The following is a 23,525-nucleotide window of genomic DNA, read 5'->3' on the forward strand; positions in this document are numbered from 1 at the left end:
TACACACCGACCCTGACGACCGAATTACAAATAGAAACCACTATACCAGTCCCAGACTGGTGACTGGGTGGCATATACATGGGGCAGATCTGAGCAACACTGTAAAGGCTTTGACAAGGCTGGTTAGACCTAACCCAATCAGATCAATTGGCCAATAAAACAAAAACATCAACATCCTTGGAGCATAAAAATCCTCCAAGAAGTAAGGGCAAACACTCTTATAATGAAAGTTTTAAGTTTCAGAATAAAAAAATGTAAAGAAGGGCTAAATAGGAATTTTAGAACTAAAAATAAAATAACCAAAAACATTTCACTGAATAGGTTTAGTAACAAAATGGAAATTTCAGGAAACTTGAAGACAGATCAATAGAAATTATCTAACCAGAGCCAATAGTGAAAAAAATTGGAAAATAAACAGAGCCTCAGAGACCTGTGGAATAAAAAGTTATTTGTGTCATCACTCCCAGAAGAGGGTAAAGAGCCAGGCACGGTGGCTCGTCTGTAATCCCAGCACTTTGGGAGGCTGAGGTAGATGGATCACTTGAGGCCAGGGGTTTAAGACCAGCCTGGCCAACATGGTGAAACCCCATCTCTAATAAAAATACAAAAATTAGCTGGGCATGGTGGCGCATCTCTGTAATCCCAGCTACTTGGGAGGCTGAGGCTGCAGTGAGCCAACATCACATCACTGCACTCTAGCTTGGGTGACAAAGCGAGACTCAGTCTCAAAAAAAAAAAAAAAAAAGGGGGCCTGGTGTGGTGGCTCACACCTGTAACCCAGCACTTTGGGAGGCCCAGGCAGGCGGAATACTTAAGGCCAGGAGTTCAAGACCAGCCTGGTCAATGTGGTAAAACCCCGTCTCTACTAAAAATTAACAAAATCAGCCAGGCATGGCGGCAGGCACCTGTAATCCCAGCACTTTGGGAGGCTGAGGCAGGAGAATCGCTTGAACCAGGGAGGTAGAGGTTGCAGTGAGCCAAGATCACGCCACTGCACTCCAGCCTGGGTGACAGAGTGAGACTCCATCTCAAAAAAAAAAAGAAGAGAGTAAAGAATGTGGTACAGAAAAATTTTGAAGAAATAATGGTTGAAAAATTTTCCAAATTTGGTAAAAGACATAAACCTAGAGATTCAAAAAGCTCAGTGAACTCCAAACAGAATGAACAAAGAAATCCTCACACAGTCCCATAATTAAACTGCTGAAAAGAAAAAATTTTGAAAGTGACCAGAACAAAACAAAGTATTACTTTTAGAAGAACAGTGATTCGAACGACTGATTTTCATCAGAAACCATGGAAGCTGAAAGAAAGTAGAAGAGCATTTTTTAAATGCTGAAAAAGGGAACATCAAGACAATTTTCTGCCCAGTAACAATATCCTTCAGTAATAAAGGTAAAATTAAAACATCCTAAGGGAAAGAAAAATTAAAACAAATTGAGGCCAGCTGACTTGCTCTAAAAGAATTACTAAAGGAAGATGTTCAGACAGGGCAAATAATACTAGAAGAAAACAGCTGTCCTGGCATAGCGGCTCACGCCTGTAATCCTAACACTCTTGCCTAGGTGACAAAGCAAGACTTTATCTCAAAACAAAAACAAAAACACACACAAAAAAAACCCCAGCAAAGCAGTCCTACTGATGATAATGAAATGGTATGAAGGATAATTCGTTCGATTTATATGCTACCAGGTATGTGAGTAGAAGAGATATGCAAAGGAGAAAACAAACCAACCATGGGCCCTTCTGGGCTAAAAATACTACATTAAAAGTTATATTTAAGGATGAAAATCTAAACCATGAGATTAAAATATAATTTCCCAAGAAGTAACGGGAGAGACGAAAAAGTCCATCATCTGAGAATCATGGCTGGTTAGCTTTAGGAAACTGCAAAGAGGACCCAAGTAGGAAGTAAAGCAAAAGCCAGAATCAATGTCAAGCGGGAGGCAATAAATAAGTCAAATGCCAATAAGGTCCAGAAAAATTAGGTTTGAAAAGGTCAGCAGATATGACCAAAGGAAAAACTGGTAACCACATGATACGCAGTTTCCATGGAGGCATGAAAAGAGAACCCACACTTCAGGGAGCTGAGGACTGAATTTGAGAGGAATCTTACGTAATAGCTATGTGTGTCAATCCAGGCCAAACTCTGGACTCAAATGTCCATTCTGACCCATTAGGTTCTGACCCACACTAGCTGTGTGACCCCTGCCTCAGTGCCTCATCCATAAAACTGGGATAATAGCAGGGGTTACCTCAAAGAGCTCGCGTTTAAATAAAACAAGGTGGATGTAAAGCTATACTGTCCTGTACCTGTCACTGCCCAAGATTGGGAAAACCTATACATGCTTAAAAGCAGAGAAAAGAAGAGGTAGTTTAGAGATGGTGCTTTCTCTTTTATGTGTGAAAATATGAAAACACAGAAAAATTAAATAATTTCCTAAGATTACTAGGAGAAAGAACTCTGAGTCCAGAGCTCCACCTATCCAACTACACAGGTATTTTGTAAGGGAAAGGCAGGAAATCTGGATGTAAATTCTAGATTATAAGAAAGAAAAAGTAGAATTCCACCCTCCAATAAAATCTGAGAAATAAACAGAAGAACAAAAGTATAATGGGATCCTGGTAAAAGTCACAAGGTCAGTCTACTAAAGCAGGGAAACTAAAGACAAGTAAACACGTGCAGACAAAATATATATGGTGAAAAAAGGGATAAAGAAAAGCAATTAAGAAACTAGCATTTTTAAAGTGGGGAAGGCGAATGCTTCCCAGCATGGGTTTATATCACTTGCTTTTTGGCCTTCTGAGTGTTGGTAACAACCTGTCATCATCATACATACCTGTCGTCTTTAATCGTCTCCATACATTACTAACAGATTACACAGACAGCCATCACTTAACACTTCCACTCACTCAAATATTCAACATGCAAGGTTAAACTCTGTATAATTTTAAAGTTCACAAGCATTGAAAAGGTATGTGATATTACTAGTAACCAACTAAATGCAAATTAAGACATTTTCTTTACCTATAAAAACCAGCACAGAGTTTAAAAAAAGAAATTCAGCACTGGTGGGGTACGACAGATACTCTCATTCACTACTGGTGTTAAGTACAAATTGATACAAGCTTTTTGAAAACGAGATTTTGAATACTAAGAGAGTTATAAATATGTAGATAGTTTGCCCCAGAAATTCTTCTAGGATTTTACCCTAAGGAAATAATTTGAAAAACTGAAAAAGCTCTAAGCATAAAGACAGATATTACTGTTTTTTAAAATAGTGAAACACTAGAAACAAATGTCCAACATCAGGGACATTTGAGAAGTAAATTACAAGATACTTGAGTCAAATATCTCATAGCCATAGAAATATTTTCTAAGAATTTATAATAGAAAAAATGTTCACACCAAAGTAAAAGGACACATATTGATTATACATTTTAGCCATGTTAGAAAAGTATACAGAAATAAATACTAGAAGGAAACAGAGTAGACTCCTACATTTGGAAAGTTAATTTTTTTTTTTTTTTGGTAGAGATAGGTCTCACTATGTTGCTCAGGCTGGTCTCAAACCCCTGACCTCGGCCGGGCATGGTGGCTCACGCCTGTAATCCCAGCACTTGCGAGGCCAAGGCGGGTGGATCACCTGAGCTCAGGAGTTCTAGACCAGCCTGGCCAACATGGTAAAACCCAGTCTCTACTAAAAACACAAAAATTAGCCGGGCATGGTGGCAGGCACCTGTAATCCCAGCTACTAGGGGGGCTGAGGCAGAAGAATCGCTTGAACCCGGGAGGCACAGCTTGCAGTGAGCCAAGATTGCGCTATCACACTCCAGCTCGCGGGACAAGAGCGAGACTTCGTCTCGGGGGCAAAAAAATACAAAAAAAAAACTCCTGACCTCAAGCAATCCTCCTGCCTTGGCCTCCCAAAGTGCTGGGATTACAGGCATGAGCCACCATGCCTGGCCGAACATTTATAATTTCTATTATTTGAAAATGGCCTTAAAAGGTGCATGACTTGTGATAATGTGTAATTTTTTCTAAGGTATGAGTCTGAAACGTGCTAGTTGGCTGAAACTCAGCAGTGGGTCACTTGGCAAAAGAATGAGCTAGGGGAGGAGAGGCTGAGAAGGGTGGGTCTGTGTCTTTCCTGTACAACCTCCCAGCGCCCCACTTCCCAAGGAAGGAAGTAGTACAGTAGAGATGGTGAGAGGGTACATGATGGCTACCAGTTTAGGCAAGGTGTGACCAGTCACCAGTGACTTTAATACCAGTATCTGAAGATGGCTTTATTGTTCTGTACTCCAATATGAAAATCTGATTTTAGTTATACCATATTTTATAGGGACCATTATATCCTACAGTGTTATTTGTGAATGAGGAGATTCACAAAGGTCTTACAGTATATTTCTTCAGTATACTGTCAATCAAAACATTAAAACCACTTAGGGCCGGGCACAGTGGCTCATGCCTGTAACCCCAGCACTTTGGGAGACCAAGGTGGGCACATCACTTGGGGCCAGGAGTTCGAGACCAGCGTGGCCAACATGGTGAAACCCCGTCTCTACTAAAAATACAAAAATTAGCCAAGTGTGGTGGCACACGCCTGTAATCCCAGCTATTTGGGAGGCAGAGGCAGGAGAATCGCTTGAAACTGGTGGGTTGAGGATACAGTGAGCCAAAATCGCGCCACTGCACTTCACTCCAGCCTGGGTGACAGGGCAAGGCCCTGCTTCAACAAACAAACAAACAAACAAACAAAAACCCACTTAGATTGTGCTATTATATGAAAATGTTTTTCAGTTACATCTTTTTTTGTTTTCTGGTTTTATTTTTTGAGACAATGGCCTAAAAAGGCATTGAAATCCAAAATAACATGAATTATCACTAAATCTTGATAACTAATCATAATATATATATTTTACACTAATTTTTTCATGACATATAGATTCCATGCATATAAAATACTTCCAATATTTGTTTTTTGTTTTCTTTAATAGAGGCAGGCTCTTGCTATGTTGCCCAAGCTGCTTGTGAACTCCTGGGCCCAAGTGATCCTCCTGCCTCAGCCTCTGAGCCTGGCATTACACATGCACCTGGCTTCCTTTCTGTATTTTTTGAATGTTCCACAGTGAGGAGGAAGAAAACTAAAAATTAACTTATCTCTAGAAGGCAAAACATTTTTTCTTTCCTAGATCAGTTAAGTTACTGTGACAGGAATACCCAACCATAAGAACAGGGTGGAAAGCAAAGATCTGTGTCTCATGCTCACCTTATAGCACCTGTATTTATACAGAACCACCAGGAGGATAGTCATAACAACAATGACACTGATCATGATGGCAGCATTCAGAATTGAGTGCAGGGCTCTCTGGCCCACAGTCTCGGTATCTTCTGTGAATGGGGTATAGATTCTACAATAAAACAAACACAAAAGCCCTAGGTAAGTGTTAATGGAGATCCCCAACCACATTATCACCTCCAACACAGAATTTTCTTTCTCGATTCAATTCATATCTTACAAGTCACTTTTCCCCAACTCACCAATCTAGCTAAGAATTTTTAACCTGAGAAAAACAGCTACACTCTAAAATAATTGCTTCAAAGAAAATATCTAACATATGGAAAGAAGGACTTACATGCGAACCAGACGCTGGCTCCATCTAGTGGGTGCTTTATATTGAAATAATTATAATACCTCATCAAATGTTTTTTGGCTACAGCTTATTAGGAACTTGTTATAGAACCAGATTCTGCCACAGAAACCACGTGGGCTAAGTGGTTGTCAGAAGAAAGGTAATATGGCTTATAATTAGTGCCTTTCATCTGCAGAGTAATTGCAACTGGAGTTGTCTTAAGATAATGTCACGGCCGGGCGCGGTGGCTCACGCTTATAATCCCAGCACTTTGGGAGGCCAAGGCGGGCGGATCACGAGGACAGGAGATCGAGACCACAGTGAAACCCCGTCTCTACTAAAAATACAAAAAATCAGCCGGGTGTGGTGGCGGGCGCCTGTAGTCCCAGCTACTCGGAAAGGCTGAGGCAGGAGAATGGCGTGAACCCGGGATGCGGAGCTTGCAGTGAGCCGAGATCGCGCCACTGCACTCCAGCCTGGGCGACAGAGCGAGACTCTGTCTCAAAAAAAAAAAAAAAAAAGATAATGTCACATATCCATCTTCCCCTTGTTTCTCATTCACAGAAAAACATTTTTATTCCAGGTGCCAATATTCCCAGCCAAAAACACTTTACTTCTGACTCCCTTATATTTAGGATGGCTATGAGAACAAGTAATGGCAATGACTTTTAGGGAGATGTGTTGTGTATGGAACTTCTAAGAAAGGAAAGAATTCTGCTGACATGTCCTATGTTCTTTTCTCCCCTACTCCTTCCTACTGTCAGAATGAAGGCTAGGGCTCCAGCCTGGACCCTGAAGTAAGCTAGAGGTTAGAAGCTAAAGAAGAAAGAAGGAGATTGATTCCTTGATGAACGTGAAGCCACTGTACTAATCTGGACTGCCTACCTCTGCACTACTCTATGGGAGAGAAAGTATGTGCATTATTTAAACCAGTTGTTTTGATTTTCTATTAACAAAGTCAGAAACATCTCTGTAAAAAGCCAGACAGTGAATATTTTAAGCTCTATGGGTCATATGGTCTCCAGTGCAACCACTCAACTGTGCTACTGTAGCGTGAAAGCAGCCACAGACAATGTATAAACCAAGGAGCATGGTCATGTTCCAATGAAAGTTTATTCACAAATTTGTGAATAACTTTATTACAACTTTGTGGAAAGGTAGCAGACAGATCTGGCCTGTGGCTGTAGCTTGCCAATGTTTGTTCTATAATATGTTGCCAAACCTAACCCTAACCTATACAGATAATATTCTTCAATCCCTCTAGTTCTAACCCCTGCCCTTCATCTGCTGTCTTAGATGCTCTCCCAAAAGGCTAAAAGTTTGGCTTTCAGAACACCATGTAGTTTTTCAGACGCTTCACAACTTCAAATTCTAAAACTCAATTAAAACTCTTCTTTGGACCCCATGAGAGTCCTAGAGATGGAACTAGATGACATTTGAATCAAGCATTTTTCTTGGAGGCCAAGGGCTGACATCAGCAGCACCAGGGAATCCACATGACAGCTCCCCAAAAGTCTAGAGAGTGCTAGCTTGAATTAGTTGTTCATCCTTTCAATTAATGATTTGTTTGGCCATTTATTATACACCTCACCTGGAGACTCAGTATCCTCACAGGCCTTGCAATAAAGAAGGAAATCAGGCATTAAATAAACAATGTAAATAAATATATATTTGCAAATTGTGACAAGTGAGAAAGGACAAGTTGCTATGAGAAAAGATACCAAGAAGGACTTAATTGTGTTAGGAGAAACAGGAATGTTATCTTTGAGGATTTAACATTTAAGCCAATGTTAGATGTAAGTTCTAAATTTCGAAGAATTAATATGTCAGTATGTTCAATTCTTTGCCTTCTACTTTTAAACTTAACTTCCTCGTAAAGCAACGTTTTTCGATTACCTGCTCCACCCTCATTCCAATTACCTGCTACCTGCTCTGCCCTGACTCCTGACAAAGCACTCACCCCATCATTCTCTTTAAATTAGCCAACTGGAATTAGTTTAGCCTGTGCGGTCTAACCCTAGCCAACAGGGGAAGAACACAGCAGCAGGGACCACGTGTGTCAGGGATAAGAACCCTTTCCCCTCCCTTGTCCAAATATGCGCTTGCCATTGTTCCATCTGTAAGGGTGCACCCTTCTATATAGAAGTAACTTGCCTTGCTGAGAATTAAAAGGAAAATTTTATATTCGAGGGCTATTTCTTTTGCGGCACCGAAACTTTATATATAACACCAAGAGGAGGGGGATGACAGGAATTTAATCCACCAACGTTAGAAAAGGAAAGAATATTCTAGGCAGAAGAGCAATGGGTGCCCAATGGCCCTGAGGTGGAAAAGAATTTATGTGTTCAATTCAGCATAACTTCAGCCCTATCCAGTAATACCATACAAGAAACATACTTCTGCAGTGTTCCTTTTCTCCACTTAAAACATGAAGTAATAACCCCTCGCTCTCTCAACTGCTCCTGACCATCACAGAGGATGGACTCTCCAGCTAAGTCATGCCCCTTCAACGCAGAGGCCTTCAAGGTGATGATGACATGCTGTAAAGAAAAGCCACACTGGCTTTGAGAACAATTAAACAAAACTCATACGTACAGCTGCCCATCCTTCCGGGTATAAAAGCTGACTGACTTAATGGTAGCCACGACCACCACCATGCAGAGAGTCACAGGGACAAAGAGCATGATCACATGCTTGGCGCCATATTTCAATGTCAGCTCCTCATCTTCTTCCTCATCTTGCTCTACCACCTGCCGCGAGTTACCCTGGGGCCGTCCATTAGATAATGGCTCAGGGTGGCCAAGGCTCCGCCTGTCGTTGTGCTCCTGCCGTTCTCTATTGTCATTCTATAAGCACAAGAAAAACATTTTCAGTAAATCAGATTCTTGGCAGAATCAACATAATGGTTAGACCTGGGATTAACAACAGACCCGTCACTATGAGTTCTAAAAACTTGAAGCAAGAAAAAACAATGTACAGGAAGTATGCAGTTTAAAAGTCTAGATTATCTATCATTGTTCACTGAAGGCACTCAGGTCCTCTCTTTTACCTGGGTCTTGGCTTGCTCCATTCTCTCTGTTCATCCCAACATAATACAATTGTACTTATCCTTTGAGATGTAGCTTAAATACTGACACCTGCATGAAACCTTGTTTATTGGCTGCAGCTCCAAGCACCTTTTTCAAATTCGGCTTTCTGTGATTTCAGACCACTTATGCAAGGAACTATCTTACCTTAATTAATAAGACTTTAAAATCCTTGTGTCAGAGGCGTTTGGACCAGAGCAACTCTATCTTGAATAGGGGCTGGGTAAAATAAGGCCAAGACCTACTGGGCTGCATTCGCAGGAGGTTAGGTACTCTTAGTTACAGGATGAGATAGGAAGTCAGCACAAGATACAGCTCATAAAGATCTTGTTGATAAAACAGGTTGCAACAAAGAAGCTGGCCAAAACCCACCAAAACCAAGATGGTGAGGAGAGTGACCTCTCATTATCCTCACCGCTCACTATACGCTAATTATAATTAGCATGCTAAAAGACACTCCCCGCCAGCACCATGACAGTTTACAGATGCCATGGCAATGTCCGGAAGTTACCTTGTATGGTCTAAAAAGGGGAGGGATCCTCAGTTCCGGGAATTGCCCACCTCTTTCCCAGAAAACTCATGAATAACCCACCCCTTGTTTAGCATATAATCAAGAAGTAACAGGCCAGGCGCCTGAAATCCCAGCAATTTGGGAGGCCAAGGTGGGTGGATCACTTGAGGTCAAGAGTTTGAGACTAGCCTGGCCAACATGGTAAAACCCTGTCTCTACTAAAAATATAAAAATTAGTCGGGCATGGTGGCACATGCCTGTAATCCCAGCTACTCATGAGGCTAAGGTAGGAGAATCACCTGAACCTGGGAGATGGAGGGTGCAGTGAGCAGAGATCGTGCCACTACATTCCAGCCTGGGTGACAAAGCAAGTCTCAAAAAAAAAAAAAAAAAAAAAATTGGTAAGGTTGAACAAGTGACACAATCAGATGTTTCATTTTTAGCAAACTTGATTGAGTGGCAATGAATGAGATTTCTAGCATAAGGAACTAGCATTGGTAGAGATAAGGAACACAATGGAACACAATAAGATAAACAGGCTGGAAGAGAGAAGTACTTTAGTTAGAGACATAACCAGGCAGTTAAGTCCAATGGCAGTTACCAATAGGAATTTCAAGCTCAGAAGAGTCAGACGAAGTCACTGGTCTCTATAGCCTCAGAAATGGATGAAATCTCAGGCCTCAGAAATGGATGAAATAGCTGTGGGGGGAAAAATACAGTAAAAAGATTGACCAAGGAGAGAAGTGTAAATAACCCCTAAGCTTAACCAGCAGGTGATGGGAGAAAACCAGAAAACGAGATTAAGAGAATAGAGGAGAGGGAAGAAAACTCAGGAATCAATACAACACAGAAGCCAAAAGTGGAGCACAAATCAGAGGTGTCATCAACAGTCTGGCAGGATGAGAGCTAAAAAGACCTTGAATTGACAACGGGAAGTTCATCAAGGGTTTTACAAAAGTAAAACAGTGAAGAGGGAAGTTGGATTGAGATGAGACGGGATAATTCCCTTGACCCCTTCATGGCTCGAAGCGTGGCTCGTTTACTCGGCCACCACACACTCAAACCCCTTGCAAGAGGGAGTGTGCAAGCGAGTGAGTGTGGGAACCAGAGCAAATGAATGCGGGAACCAGCCAGTTGCTCCTCTCTGGCAGGCACAGGCTCTATACGGCCCCGCAGCAGCATCCAAGTGTGTTACAATCAATGCTCCTTCAACTCGGCCATTTGGGGATGGCCAGGTGCCAGCCAGCTCAGTGGAGGGTCAGGGTGGCAGCCCCTGCCCTCTCCTCTTGGCACCCAGGTTCTCTTCCAGTGTCCAGGAATAATCAGATCACATGAACAGATTGAAGGGTAGTATATGCAGAAGATTGTATTGCACAATAGAAGCGGTTCTCAGCAGGATGGGGAGTTGAAAAAGGGATGGTATGGGAAGAAGGTGATCTTTCCCTGAAGCCAGGCCATCTCCGGCTGGGCCTATTCTCCAAAGGTGCACCATCTGAAGTTAGCCACGTCCATCCACAGTCTCCAACGCTCAGCTGCTTCTCTGCTCGCTGCTCAGCCACTTGTATCACCAACACTCAGTGGCTTGTATTTCGGACAATCAGCCGCTTGTATTTCCAACACTCAGCCATTTATATCCCTGACGTCAGCTGCTTATATTGTTCTGCCAGCTGCTGAAATCTTTTTTTTTTTTTTTTTGAGACGGAGTCTCACTCTGTTGCCCAGGCTGGAGTGCACTGGCACAATCTGGGCTCACTGTAACCTCCACCGCCCAGGTTCAAGCAATTCTCCTGCCTCATCCTCCCAAGTAGCTGGGATTATGGTGCCCACCACCATGCCCGACTAATTTTTGTGTTTTTAGTAGAGATAGGGTTTTGCCATGTTGGCCAGGTTGGTCTTGAACTCCTGACCCCAGGTGATCCGCCTGCCTCGGTCTCCCAAAGTGCTGGGATTATAGGAGTGAGCCACCGCATCCAGCCCAGCTGAAATATATTTAGGGGCACAGGATAGGGGCATGGCAGGCCAAAGAGGCAACATTTGGGTGGGAAAAAAAATAGGGTCAGCTGTTTTCACTTAGGGTTGCAGTTCCAGGTTTAAGGGTGGAATTTAGCCGGGAGCCCAGCCCTTCTGTATCAAGGTCATAAAATCATAATAGGCTGGAAAATAATTGAGAACTGAGAAGGTAAAGGCAATCATTCTTTGAAGCAAAAAAAAAAGGTGGAAGGGGCTTGCAATAGAGAGGGATTTAACTTGAAAAATTTATGTTATCCAACCCCACTAGAAATGAAGACAAAAAAAAAAAAACAAACAGAAAAGGTTATTTTAGAGCTGTTAGAGACTTGAGCATACCTATCATGCCACAGTGTAGACTGAAGATTAGAGGAAGAGACAAAGTGGGGATTAAAACTAATGGAATAGGGTAAGGGATAAAGGAAGGTGCTATAGTTTGAATGATCCCCCTAAAAATTCATATACTGGAAACCTGGTTGCCATTGTGGTGTTATCAAGAGGTGAGGCCTTTAGGAGGTGACGGGGTCATGAGGACTCTGCCTTCATGAATGGATTACAGGTTCAGTATCCTTTATCTGAAATGTTTGGGACCAGAAGTGTTTCAGATTTTGCATTTTGGAATATTTCCATTAGACTTACAGGTTGAACATACCAAATCTAAAAATCCAAAATCTAAAACGCTCCAATAAGCATTTCCTTTGAGCATCACATTGGTACTCAGAAAGTTTCAGATATGGGAGCACTTTGAATTTCAGACTTTCAAATCAGGGATATTGAACCTGCAATGTCGTTATCGCAGGAGTAGGTTAGTTATCATGGCAGTGACTTTGTTATAAAAGCAAGCTCTCTTGCCGTTCTGCTTATCCACCATGGGATAATCCTCCTCAGGTGCTGGTACCATATACTTTTGGGCTTTCCAGCCTCAAGAAACATAAGCTGAATAAACAAATCACCCAGTCTCAAAAACAACAACAACAACAACAACAAAAAGAATTTAAAAAGATACAAAAAAGAAAACAAACAAAAACAAAAAATAAATAAATAAATAAATGACCCAGTCTGCGGTATTCTGTTATAGCAATACAAAATGAACTAAGAGGGGAACAAAAAAAAAAGACGGAGGCTGGTGTTATAAAGGCATGGTGCCCTCTCCTTCAGTCTGGAGGTCAGGATTTCTCTTCAAACAGTTATGAAGACCCAAACCCTAAGAGAAATGGAAAGGAAACTATTCTAAAGCATAAAACGTAGAAATATATACACCACCCATCAAGAAAGATTATTTTTGCTGAACTCAAATCACCAGAGTGGCTAAAGCCCAGTAGAACGGAAATGGTTATATGGAAAGTGAGGCCAGAGGGACCAGAACATAGTGTGAAAGACAGCAAGGAGCTGTCTATCTTCTATTCTTCCACAGAAGGAGGTGACTAAATCATCTGCCAAGAATGTTATATCTGCAATTGATGTTCAGCAGTACAAGTCTGAACAACTTGATTGGCTGATTAATGTTCACAATAAACATACAAGTAATAATAGCTATCTCTATATAGTATTTGATATTTACAAGGCACTGTCACATTATCTCATTTATTCTTTTTGTCTTGAGAAGTTTTGGTAAATGAACACAAAAGCAGCTGATCCAAAATCTCACAACCAGAAAACAGCAGAGGCAGGAATCAAACTAAAGTCTCTTGCCTCAAAACTTGTTTTCTTTCTATGGCACCACAGCCATCCTTTTAGGTCATATGAACAGTTTAATTAGCTAAGTCTAGCATGAAAGGGGCAATCATATGCTCATTCACAGTCCCCAACTGGATGATCTGGTTTATAATGAACATTAGCCAACTCAATCCTGCCCTGCCCAAGGCTGATAATGAGATGGATACTAGAACACTGTTTAACTTAACAGTAACATACACATTCACAAACCTTTCCTCTTTGTAGTACGCTGGATACTACTTTTTTATTTATTTATTATTATTATTTTGGAGACAAGAGTCTCATTCTGTTGCCTAATAGTGGCACAATCTTGGCTCACTGCAACCTCTGCCTCCCAGGTTCAAGCAATTCTCCTGCCTCAGCCTCCTGAGTAGCTGGGATTACAGGCATCTGCCACTGCGCCGGCTTAATGTTTGCATTTTTAGTAGAGACAGGGTTTCACCATGTTGGCCAGGCTGGTCTCGAACTCCTGACCTCATGATCCACCCACCTCGGCCTCACAAAATGCTAGGATTACAGGCGTGAGCCACCACGCCTGGCCAGACACTATCTTTTTAAGATGGAGTTCCACTCTTGTTGCCCAGGCTGGAGTGCAATGGCGCGATCTCGGCTCACCACGCGATCTCTGCTTCCTAGGTTCAAGCAATTCTCCTGCCTCAGCCTCCTGAGTAGCTGGGATTACAGGCATGCGCCACCACGCTCGGCTAATTTTTTGTATTTTTAGTAGAGACGGGGTCTTATCCACGTTGGTCAGGCTGGTCTCGAACTGCTGACCTCAGGTGATCCGCCCACCTCGGCCTCCCAAAGTGCTGGGATTGAAGGCGTGAGCCACCAAGCCCAGCCCAGACACTACCTTCAAAACTGATTATGTTTTCAGGAATGGTGGCACACACCTATAGTCCCAGGTACTCAGGAGGCTAATGCAGGAGAATCGTTTGAGCCTAGGAATTCAAGTGCAGCCCAGGGAATGTAGTGAAACACCATCTTTAAGGAAAAAAAAACTGTTTTAATTTCTTTATTTAAAAAAAGCACAATTTGGGCCGGGTGTGGTGGCTCATGCCTGTAATCTCAGCACTCTGGGAGGCTGAGGCGGGTGGATCACCCGAGGTCAGGAGTTCAAGACCAGCCTGGCCAACATGGTGGAACCCTGTCTCTATTAAAAATACAAAAATTAGCCAGTGTGATGGCGGGCACCCATAATCTCAGCTACTTGGGAGGCTGAGGCAGGCAAATCGTTTGAACCCGGGAGGCAGAGGTTACAGTGAGCCAAGATAGAGCCACTGTACTCCAACCTGGGTGACAGAATGAGACTCCGTCTCAAAAAAAAACAAAGAAAAAGTACAATTTGGTGACAGAAGTGTTGGTTAGAGACAAAAATGGCAGATTTATTGGCTATCCAGATTTAATTTATGAACATATATATATATATGAAAATAAAAGAAGCAAGTTCCTCAAGTATTGTACAGGGTACTCCAACTAATCAGAAGACTATGGCTGAATCACTACATTTTATGGGTGAAATCATAATGTGTGAAATTTGTAATTTAAAAGTCTCTAACTTATGTTATCACATCTTGGGTTTACCCCAGTGACACTGTATTATACAGTGGTAATTAGCCCAAGTTCTGGGGTCAGACTACCAGGATTTAGATTTCTCTTCTATATAGTGTGATTTGGGGTGAGTTATTTAACCTCTTTGAACTTCAGTGTCTTCATCTGTAAAATGGTGATAAAAAAAGTATCTCCTGATAGGGTTGTTGTAAATTCTACTGGGATAGTACTTCAAAGACATATCTCATGGTGTCTGGCACATATTAAGCATTCAGTAGTTTTACCATTTATTCTACATATACACATTCCTATGGCTACTAGCAGGTGCCAAGGTGTAACTGATCTCTTCTTAGGGTATTGTCCAGATGAAACTGCATATAAAATTCCAAACATTTTTAGTCTATCAATAGAAAATTGTAGGCATGCCGGGCGTGGTGGCTCACGCTTATAATCCTAGCACTTTGGGAGGCCGAGGCGGGCAGATCACGAGGTCAGGAGATCGAGACCATGGTGAAACCCCGTCTCTACTAAAAAATACAAAAAATTAGCCGGGTGTGGTGGCGGGCGTCTGTAGTCCCAACTACTCGGAGAGGCTGAGGCAGGAGAATGGCGTGAACCCGGGAGTAGGAGCTTGCAGTGAGCCGAGATTGCACCACTGCACTCCAGCCTGGGCGACAGAGCGAGACTCTGTCTTAAAAAAAAAAAAAAAAAAAAGAAAATCGTAGGCACTATAGAATTAGAAAAATCTGTTTCCCAAATGTTGATCTCCATCTCTGACCTCTCCTAGAACTCTATTCTAAGCTTCTCCTCCATCTTCTCCATTTATCTCAGTAAACAGCAGCACCATTCTCCCAGTTTCTAGGAAGTCCCAAATCTAGGAATTATTCTTGATTCCTTTCTTTTCCTTAGTACCTCTGTCTAGTCAGCCAGCACATTCTGCCAGAATACCTCCAAAACATCTCCTGGATCTATCTACTTCTTTCTGTGTCCACAATCTTTGTGGTTCAAACCACTATTATCTATCATTTGGATTACTGTTAATAGGCTTCTAATTTGGTCTTTCTGCTTTTATGCTCCCCTAGTCCATTCTCCACACTATAGCCAGGATGTTTTTTTTAAAAAACAAAATGAGATCATGTCATTCCTTTGTTTAAAACTCGATTATATGGCTTCTTGTCATGCTCATAACAAAAATTAAAACTTCTTAGGCTCGTGAAGTCTAAAATGGTTTGGTCCTTGCTCTGACCACACACTGTTCCTCCTCTCTTCATTCCTTTTCTCAAACTGGCCTTCTAGTTCCCCGCTCAGGGCTGGTTCATCTGGAATGCCCTTCTCCCACCTGACTGTTCCTTGTCACTCAGTTCCCTCCTGGTAGAGAGAGAAATTTCCCGACTATCGAATGTAAGGAAGCCTTTCTCTACGTTGATCTGGTTTTAATTCTCTGAAGCGTACTTGTGATTATTTGATGTAGCTCCTGTTTCTCACTTGATTATTCATCTTTATCTCCTTAGAATATAAGTTTTCTCTAAGGACAGCACATGTTATTGACCTTTGCTTGATCTCTAGTGTCTCCTGTACTCTATAAATATTTCTTGAGTTAATTAATGAATGACTCCTACAAGATTGTTTGTGAAGCCCGGCTAATTTTTTGTAGAGACAAAGTTTCACCATGTTGCCCAAGCTGGTCTTGAACTTCTGGGCTCAAGCAATCCTCCCACCTTGGCCTCCCAAAGTGCTGGGATTACAGGCATGAGCCATCGAGTCCAGCCATCTTGTACTTTCAGATTGGAGTTTTGGGTTTCAGAGATTTGTAGTTCACTGAAAATGAAGCACCATGTAGGTGTGCCTGGGAGGGAATTTTGCTAAGAATTCTTACTAAATAAAGTTCAATCAATCAAATGTTACTGTACTTCAAAAATTTTCCAGGGAAATAAATTGTCGGCTTCCATTTAAAGACTGTATTCTGTCTAAATGTGCTGTTAAAGTAAAATGTGACATAAGAATCTACAGAAGATAATCGAAAGGAAATAAAAATAGAGCTCTTAAAAAGTGCAATTTATTTGTTCAAAGGCAGGTAAAGCAAAAATTAAAAAGAAATACACAGGTAAAACATTCACGTGGTTTCAAAGAAAGTATTAAAAGGTATAGAGTACAAAATCTCCCTCTTAATATATACCTAGTTTCCTAATCCCCCTGCTTACTACTTTAATTGTTCTGTGAATCTTTTCAAAGTTTCTTTCTACATATGCAAGCAAATACAAACACATACTCTCACTCTCCCTTTTCACACAAATGGTAGTACAGTAAATGCACTACGCAGCGTTTTGTTTTCTCCACTTAACTATGTATCTTAGAGATTTTTCTACACATCAGTACATAAAGAATATGCTCATTCTTCTTATCTTTGAGACAGATTCTCTGTCACTAGGCTGCAGTGCAGTGGCATAGTCACAGCTTACCACAGCCTTGACCTCCCAGGCTCAAGCAATCCTCCCACCTCAGCCTCCTGAGCAGGTGGGACTGCAGGTGCGTGCTCTCTCTCTCTCTCGCTCAATCGCTTGCTCGTGCGCTCTCTTTCTCCTTCTCATGGAGAGAGAGAGAGCGCGCCAGCAAGTAAGCGAGAGAGAGAACGAGAGCATGCCAAATTGCCCTCCCTATGGATTGCACCAATTTAGAGAATCAGCAATGCAAGAGGATTGCCTACTTCACCACACGGTTGCTAACACCTTATGTTGGCAAATGCTTAGATTTTTACCAATCTGATGGGAGAAATATGGAATCTTGGAATAACTGTAATATCTATTTCTCTTATTATCAGGATGGTTGAGTGCTTTTTCTTTTTTTTTTTGAGACGGAGTCTCGCTCTGTCACCCAGGCTGGAGTGCAGTGGCGCGATCTCCGCTCACTGCAAGCTCCGCCTCCCGGGTTCACGCCATTCTCCTGCCTCAGCCTCCTGAGTAGCTGGGACTACAGGCGCCCGCCATTACGCCCGGCTAATTTTTTTGTATTTTTAGTAGAGACGGGGTTTCACCGTGTTAGCCAGGATGGTCTCGATCTCCTGACCTCGTGATCTACCCGCCTCGGCCTCCCAAAGTGCTGGGATTACAAGCGTGAGCCACCGCGCCCGGCCCTCGCTCTGTCGCCCAGGCTGGAGTGCAGTGGCGCGATCTGGGCTCACTGCAAGCTCTGCCTCCCGGGTTCACGCCTTCTCTTGCCTCAGCCTCCCGAGTAGCTGGGACTACAGGTGCCCACCACCACGCCTGGCTAATTTTTTGTATTTTTAGTAGAAACGGGGTTTCACTGTGTTAGCCAGGATGGTCTCGATCACCTGACCTCGTGATCCGCCTGCCTCTGCCTCCCAAAGTGCTGGGATTACAGGCGTGAGCCACCACACCTGGCCGAGTGCTTTTTCATCTATGTCCTTTTTCTATTTAACTTTTTTTTTTTTTGAGGAGGGGTTTTGCTTCTGTTGCCCAGGCTAGAGTGCAGTGGCGCAATCTTGGCTCACTGCAACCTTGGCCTCCCAAGTTCAAGTGATTCTCCCGCCTCAGTCTCCTGAGTAGCTGGAATTACAGGTGCTTATCACCACACCTGGTTTTTTTTTTTTTTTTTCTATTTTTTTTTTTTTAGTAGAGACGGAGTTCCACCATGTTAGCCAGGCTGGTCTCAAACTCCTGACTTCAGGTGATCTGCCCGCCTCGGCCTCCCAAAGTGCTGGGATTACAGGCATGAGCCACTGCGCCCGGTCTTAATTTCTAATTATTAATTAATTTTTAAAATAAGTGTTACAGTGCCAGGCACGGTGCCTCACGCTTGTAATCCCAGCACTTTGGGAGGCCAAGGCGGGTGGATCACAAGGTCGGGAGATTTAGACCACGGTGAAACCGTCTCTACTAAAAATACAAAAAATTAGCTGGGCGTGGTGGCGGGCGCCTGTAGTCCCAGCTACTCTGGAGGCTGAGGCAGGAGAATGGCGTGAACCTGGGAGGCGGAGCTTGCAGTGAGCTGAGATTGCACCACTGCACTCCAGCCTGGGCGACAGAGCGAGACTCCGTCTCAAAAAAAAAAAAAAAAAAGTAAGTGTTACAGCTTTTTAAAAATTTGTCTAGCAAGTTTTCTAGTTTTCACTGGGAACTGTCCCCTCTAAAAAAGGTAAATGCCAGCTATGTGCCAGACACTGTGCTAGGTGCAATGCCAGGGATACGACAGGGAGCAAAGAGATAAGGTTCCTGGCTCTCAAGAACTGCTTTCAAGCAGAGGGAGACAGATAATAAACAGGATAATTACACAATGGGATAGTACTATAAAAGGAATAAACAGGCTGCTCTCAGTGTACTGCCTATGGGCTAGCTCAGCTCTGCAAGGAGCAGTTAAAAAAAAAAAAGGAATGAACAAGGTGATGTGATAAAGAACACCTGGTATGGGACTACTTTTAAATAATATGGCCAGAAAATACCTGTCTGAGGAAGTACCACAACATGACCTGAAACCTGAAGGATGAAAAGATGTACAAGGCCCGCTGTACAGTAAAGGGAGTAACTCAGCATATCAAGGTTGTCTAAACTCTGCACAGGCCAAAAAAGGATTTTTTTCCCTGCCCAGCTCCTGGAAGACAACCTCTAAACCCTTAGAACATCCATCCTGTTAAGACTTCCTGGCTGGGTGCAGTGGCTCACGCCTATAATTCCAGCACTTTGGGAGGCTGAGGGGGGTGGACCACTTGAGGCCAGGAGTTTAAGACCAGCCTGGCCAACACGGTGAAACCCCATCTCTACTAAAAATACAAAAATTAGCCAGGTGTGGTGGTGCATGCCTTAATTTCAGCTACTGGGGAGACTGACGCATGAGAATCACTTGAACCTGGGAGGCAAAGTTTGCTGTGAGCTCAGATCACACCACTGCACTCCAGCCTGGGTGACAGAGTAAGACTCCACCTAAAAAAAAAAAAAATTAATTAATTAAAAAGAAAAACAATTTCCCTTATTTACATGAGGCATTGGGTCATGCCAACAAGTTTCTGCTAACAATGTGATCTATGGTGAGGGCCTTGTGTCACACAGTATCAGCTTGGCCTCTGAAGGAGCCAGAGAACTGAGGTCAGCCATGTGTGACCTGGATACTAAGGCTCAGCCAGCTTCCCTGGTTGCCAATATTCCACGTGTGTTGTCATACACTGTTGCTGGAAAAATTAAGCACTGTGTGCACAACTCCACTGGGAGAGGACTATTGACACCTTGTGCCTGGGGTGTCTCCTGGACCCTGCCCTATGTGTCTTTTTCTGTTGCTAAATTTAATCCATATCATTTCAATGTACTAAACTATAATTTGAGTATAAAACCTTTTCTGAGTTGAGTCTTTCTAGCAAATTACTGAACCTGAGGGTAGTCTTACAGATCCCCAAATATCCTGTACAATGAAACTTACAAAATATTGCTAAATTAAAGAACAAAAACAAAAATAGACAAATGGGTCTACACCAAATTTCTACACACCACAGGAAGCAGTCATCAGAGTGAAAAGGCAACCTCCAGAACTGGAGAAAATATCTGCAAATCAGGCTAGGTGTGGTGGCTCACGTCTACAATCCCAGCAGTTTGGGAGGCTAAGGCAGGTGGACTGCTTGAGCCTGGGAGTTCAAGGCCAGCCTGGGCAACATGGTGAAACTCCGTCTCTACAAAAAATACAAAAATTAGCTGGGTGTGGTGGCGAGTGCCTATAGTTCCAGCTACTCAGGAGGCTCAGGTGGGAGGACTGCTTGAGCCTGGGAGGCAGAAGTTACAGTGAGCCCAGATTGCGTCACTTTACTCCAGCCTGGGTGACAGAGTAAAACCTTGTATCAAAAAAAAAAAAAAAAAAAATGCAAATCATGTATCTGGTAAGAGATTAATATCCAGAATACATTAAAAAGTCCTTCAATAGCGTGAACCCGGGAGGTAGAGCTTGCAGGGAGCCAAGATCGAGCCACTGCACTCCAGGATGGGCGACAGAGCGAGACTCAGTCTCAAAAAAAAAAAAAAAGTCCTACAATTAAACAATTGGAAAAAAACAAATCATCAGATTTTTTTTAATGGGCAAAGGACTTGAACAGATATTTCTTCAAAGAAGATATACAAATAGCCAACAAGCACATGAAAAGATGCTCTACATCTGTGTAATATGGGGGGAAAAAAAGGAAAGGATGCTCAACATCACTAATCATTAGAAAAATGCAAAACAACACGACACCCATTAGGATGGCCAATACCAAAAAACAGAAAGTAACAAGCGGTGGTAAAGTTGTGAAGAAATTGGAACCACTATGCATTGTTGGTGGGAATGTAAAATGGTGCAGCCACCATGGAAAACAATATGGAGGATCCTCAAAAAATTAAAAATAAAACTACCATATGACCCAGCAATCCCATTTATATATATACCAATGAGTATACATAAAAAAGAACTGAATTACAAACAAGACCTCAAACAGGTATGTGCATAGCCACTTTCACCATAGCATTATTCAGTATAGCCGAGAAGTGGAAGTAACCCAAATGTCTACTCACAGATATGTGGTATATACATAACACAGAATATTATTCAGCCCTTAAAAAGGAAATCTTGTCACATGCTACAATATAGATGAACCTTGAGGACATTATGCTAAGCAAAATAAGCAAGTCACTAAAAGAGAAATAATGTATGATTCCACTTATATGAAATATCTAGCCAGCTGGGCATGATGGCTCACACCCATAATCTCAGTATTTTGGGAGGCCAAAGTGGGAGGATTACTTGAGCCCAGGAGTTTGAGATCAGCCTGGCCAATACAGTGAGAACTCGTCTCTACAAAAAAATTAAAAAATTAGCGAGGCATGATGGGGTGCACCTGTAGTTCCAGTTACTCAGGAGGCTGAGGTGGGAAGACCACTTGAGCCCACGAGGTGAAGGCTGCCATGAGCCAAGATCATGCCACTGCACTCTAGCCTGGGCGACAGAGTGAGATCTTGTCATCAAAAATAAGAAAAAAACTCAAGTAGTCAATGTTATAGAAACAGAAAGTATATTGCCACGGGCTGAGAGAAATGGAAAATGGGGAGTTGTTCAATGGGTATAAAGTTGTTCAATGAGTACAGAGTTTCAGTTTTTCAAATTCAAAAGCCTCCCCATGAGAACAGCCTTTGACCCATGACTGATGGAACAGACTGACACATATATGGACAACTGATTTTTGCAAATGTACAAAGGTACTTCAATGGAGAAAATAGTCTTTTTTAAAAAACAGTGCTGAAACAATTGAATATCCATATGCAGAAAAATGAACTTTGATCCATACCTTGGACCATGTATAACAACTTGAAAAGGATCACAGACCTAATGTAAAACATGAAACTATAAAGCTTCCAGAAGAAAATGCAGGAAAAAACTCCTAAGAACTTGAGGTAGGCCAAAGTTTCTTAAGATGTGACACCAAAAACACAATCAATGAAATACAAACGGAATTAGCTGGGTGCAGTGGCACACATCTGTAGTCCTAGCTATTTGGAAGAACGAGGCAGAAGAATTCTTTGAGCTCAGGAGTTTGAGGCTGCAGTGAGCTATAATCACATCACTATACTCCAGCCTGGGTGACAGTGCAAGACCCTGTCTCTTAAAAAAAAAAAAAAAAAAAAAAAAAAAAAATCTGCCCTTCAAAAAGCACTGTTAATAAAAACAAAAGCCACAGTCTGGGAGAAAACATTTGCAAATTATATATATTACAGAGGACTTGTATCCAGACTATGTAAATAATTCTCAAAATCCATTAAGAAAGCAATTTTTAAATGGGCAAGAGATTTGAACAGACAAGTTACCAAAGAAGTTATCAGGATGACAAGCACATGAAAAGATACTCAACATCATTACTCAATAGAGAAATGTAAATTAAAACCAAAGTGGATATAACTATATACCTTTTTATAAGAGCTAAAAAATTTAGAAGACTGACAGTATCAAGTACTGACAGGATGTGGAGGAATTGGAACTCATACTGCTGGTAGAAATGTAAAATTATACAACCAGTTTGGAAAGTTCTTTGGTAGTACCTTAAAAAGTTAAATATAAGGCTGGGCATAGAGGCTCATGCCTATAATCCCAGCACTTTGGGAAGCCAAGGCGGGAGGATCATTTGAGGCCTGGAGTTCAAGACCAGCCTGTGAAACATAGAAAGACTCCATCTTCTATAAAAAATATAAATAAAAACTGGCCAGGTATGGTGGCTCACGCCTGTAATCCCAGCACTTTGGGAGGCCAAGGCAGATCACTTGAGATCAGGAGTTCAAGACCAGCCTGGCCAACATGGAGAAACCTAGTCTCTACTAAAAATACAAAAATTAGCTGGGTGTGGTGGCAGGCGCCTGTAATCCCAGCTACTGGGGAGGCTGGGACAGGAGAATCACTTGAACCCAGGAGGCAGAGGTTGCAGTGAGCCAAGATCGTGCCACTACATTCCAGCCTTGGTGACAAAAGTGAAACTCCATCTCAAAAATAGATAGATAGACAGATAGATAGATAGACAGACAGACGGATGGATAGAAAAAAAGTTAAATATACACCTACCATATCGGATCATATTCGACTCCTAGATAATCTATCTAGGTATTTGACCAAGATAAATTAAAGCATATGCCCATACAAAGATCGGTACATGAATATCCGTAACAGCCACTATCTGTAATGCTTCAGAACTGAAAATCCAAATATCTACTAACAAGTAAATAGATCAAAAACTGTGGTATACAACTCAGCAATAAAAAGGAACCACATAACATTGACGAATGTCAAAATAATTATGCTGAAAGAAAGAAAGAAGCCAGACAAGAGTCTGTATGACTTTTTTTTTTTTTTTTAGACAGAGACTCACTCTGTTGCCCAGGCTAGAGTGCAGTGGCACGATCTCAGCTCACTGCAACCTCTGCCTCCTGGGTTCAAGCAGTCCTCATGTCTCAGCCTCCTGAGGAGCTGAGATTACAGGTGCACGCCACCACCCCTGGCTAATTTTTGCA

General features: G+C 42.2%; 1 protein-coding gene and 1 non-coding gene across 2 annotated transcripts in view; one reads left to right on the plus strand and one right to left on the minus strand.

The window, feature by feature from the left end:
• PSEN1 (presenilin 1) overlaps positions 1-23,525 on the minus strand; it is an 89,583-nt gene that overhangs the window by 41,543 nt on the left and 24,515 nt on the right. Inside the window, exons 4-5 of the mRNA XM_058429384.1 lie at positions 8,230-8,480; positions 5,271-5,412 (exon numbers count right to left, since the gene is read on the minus strand). Coding sequence (XP_058285367.1) covers positions 5,271-5,412; positions 8,230-8,480 — 393 coding nt within the window. The remainder of the gene's footprint in view (positions 1-5,270; positions 5,413-8,229; positions 8,481-23,525) is intronic.
• On the plus strand, positions 18,584-18,647 carry LOC116456405 (U7 small nuclear RNA). Its single transcript, XR_004244639.1, has one exon. It is a non-coding gene; the product is annotated as a U7 small nuclear RNA (small nuclear RNA).

This window comes from Hylobates moloch, unplaced genomic scaffold (genome assembly GCF_009828535.3).
Source record: "Hylobates moloch isolate HMO894 unplaced genomic scaffold, HMol_V3 SCAFFOLD_16, whole genome shotgun sequence".
NCBI lineage: Eukaryota > Metazoa > Chordata > Mammalia > Primates > Hylobatidae > Hylobates > Hylobates moloch.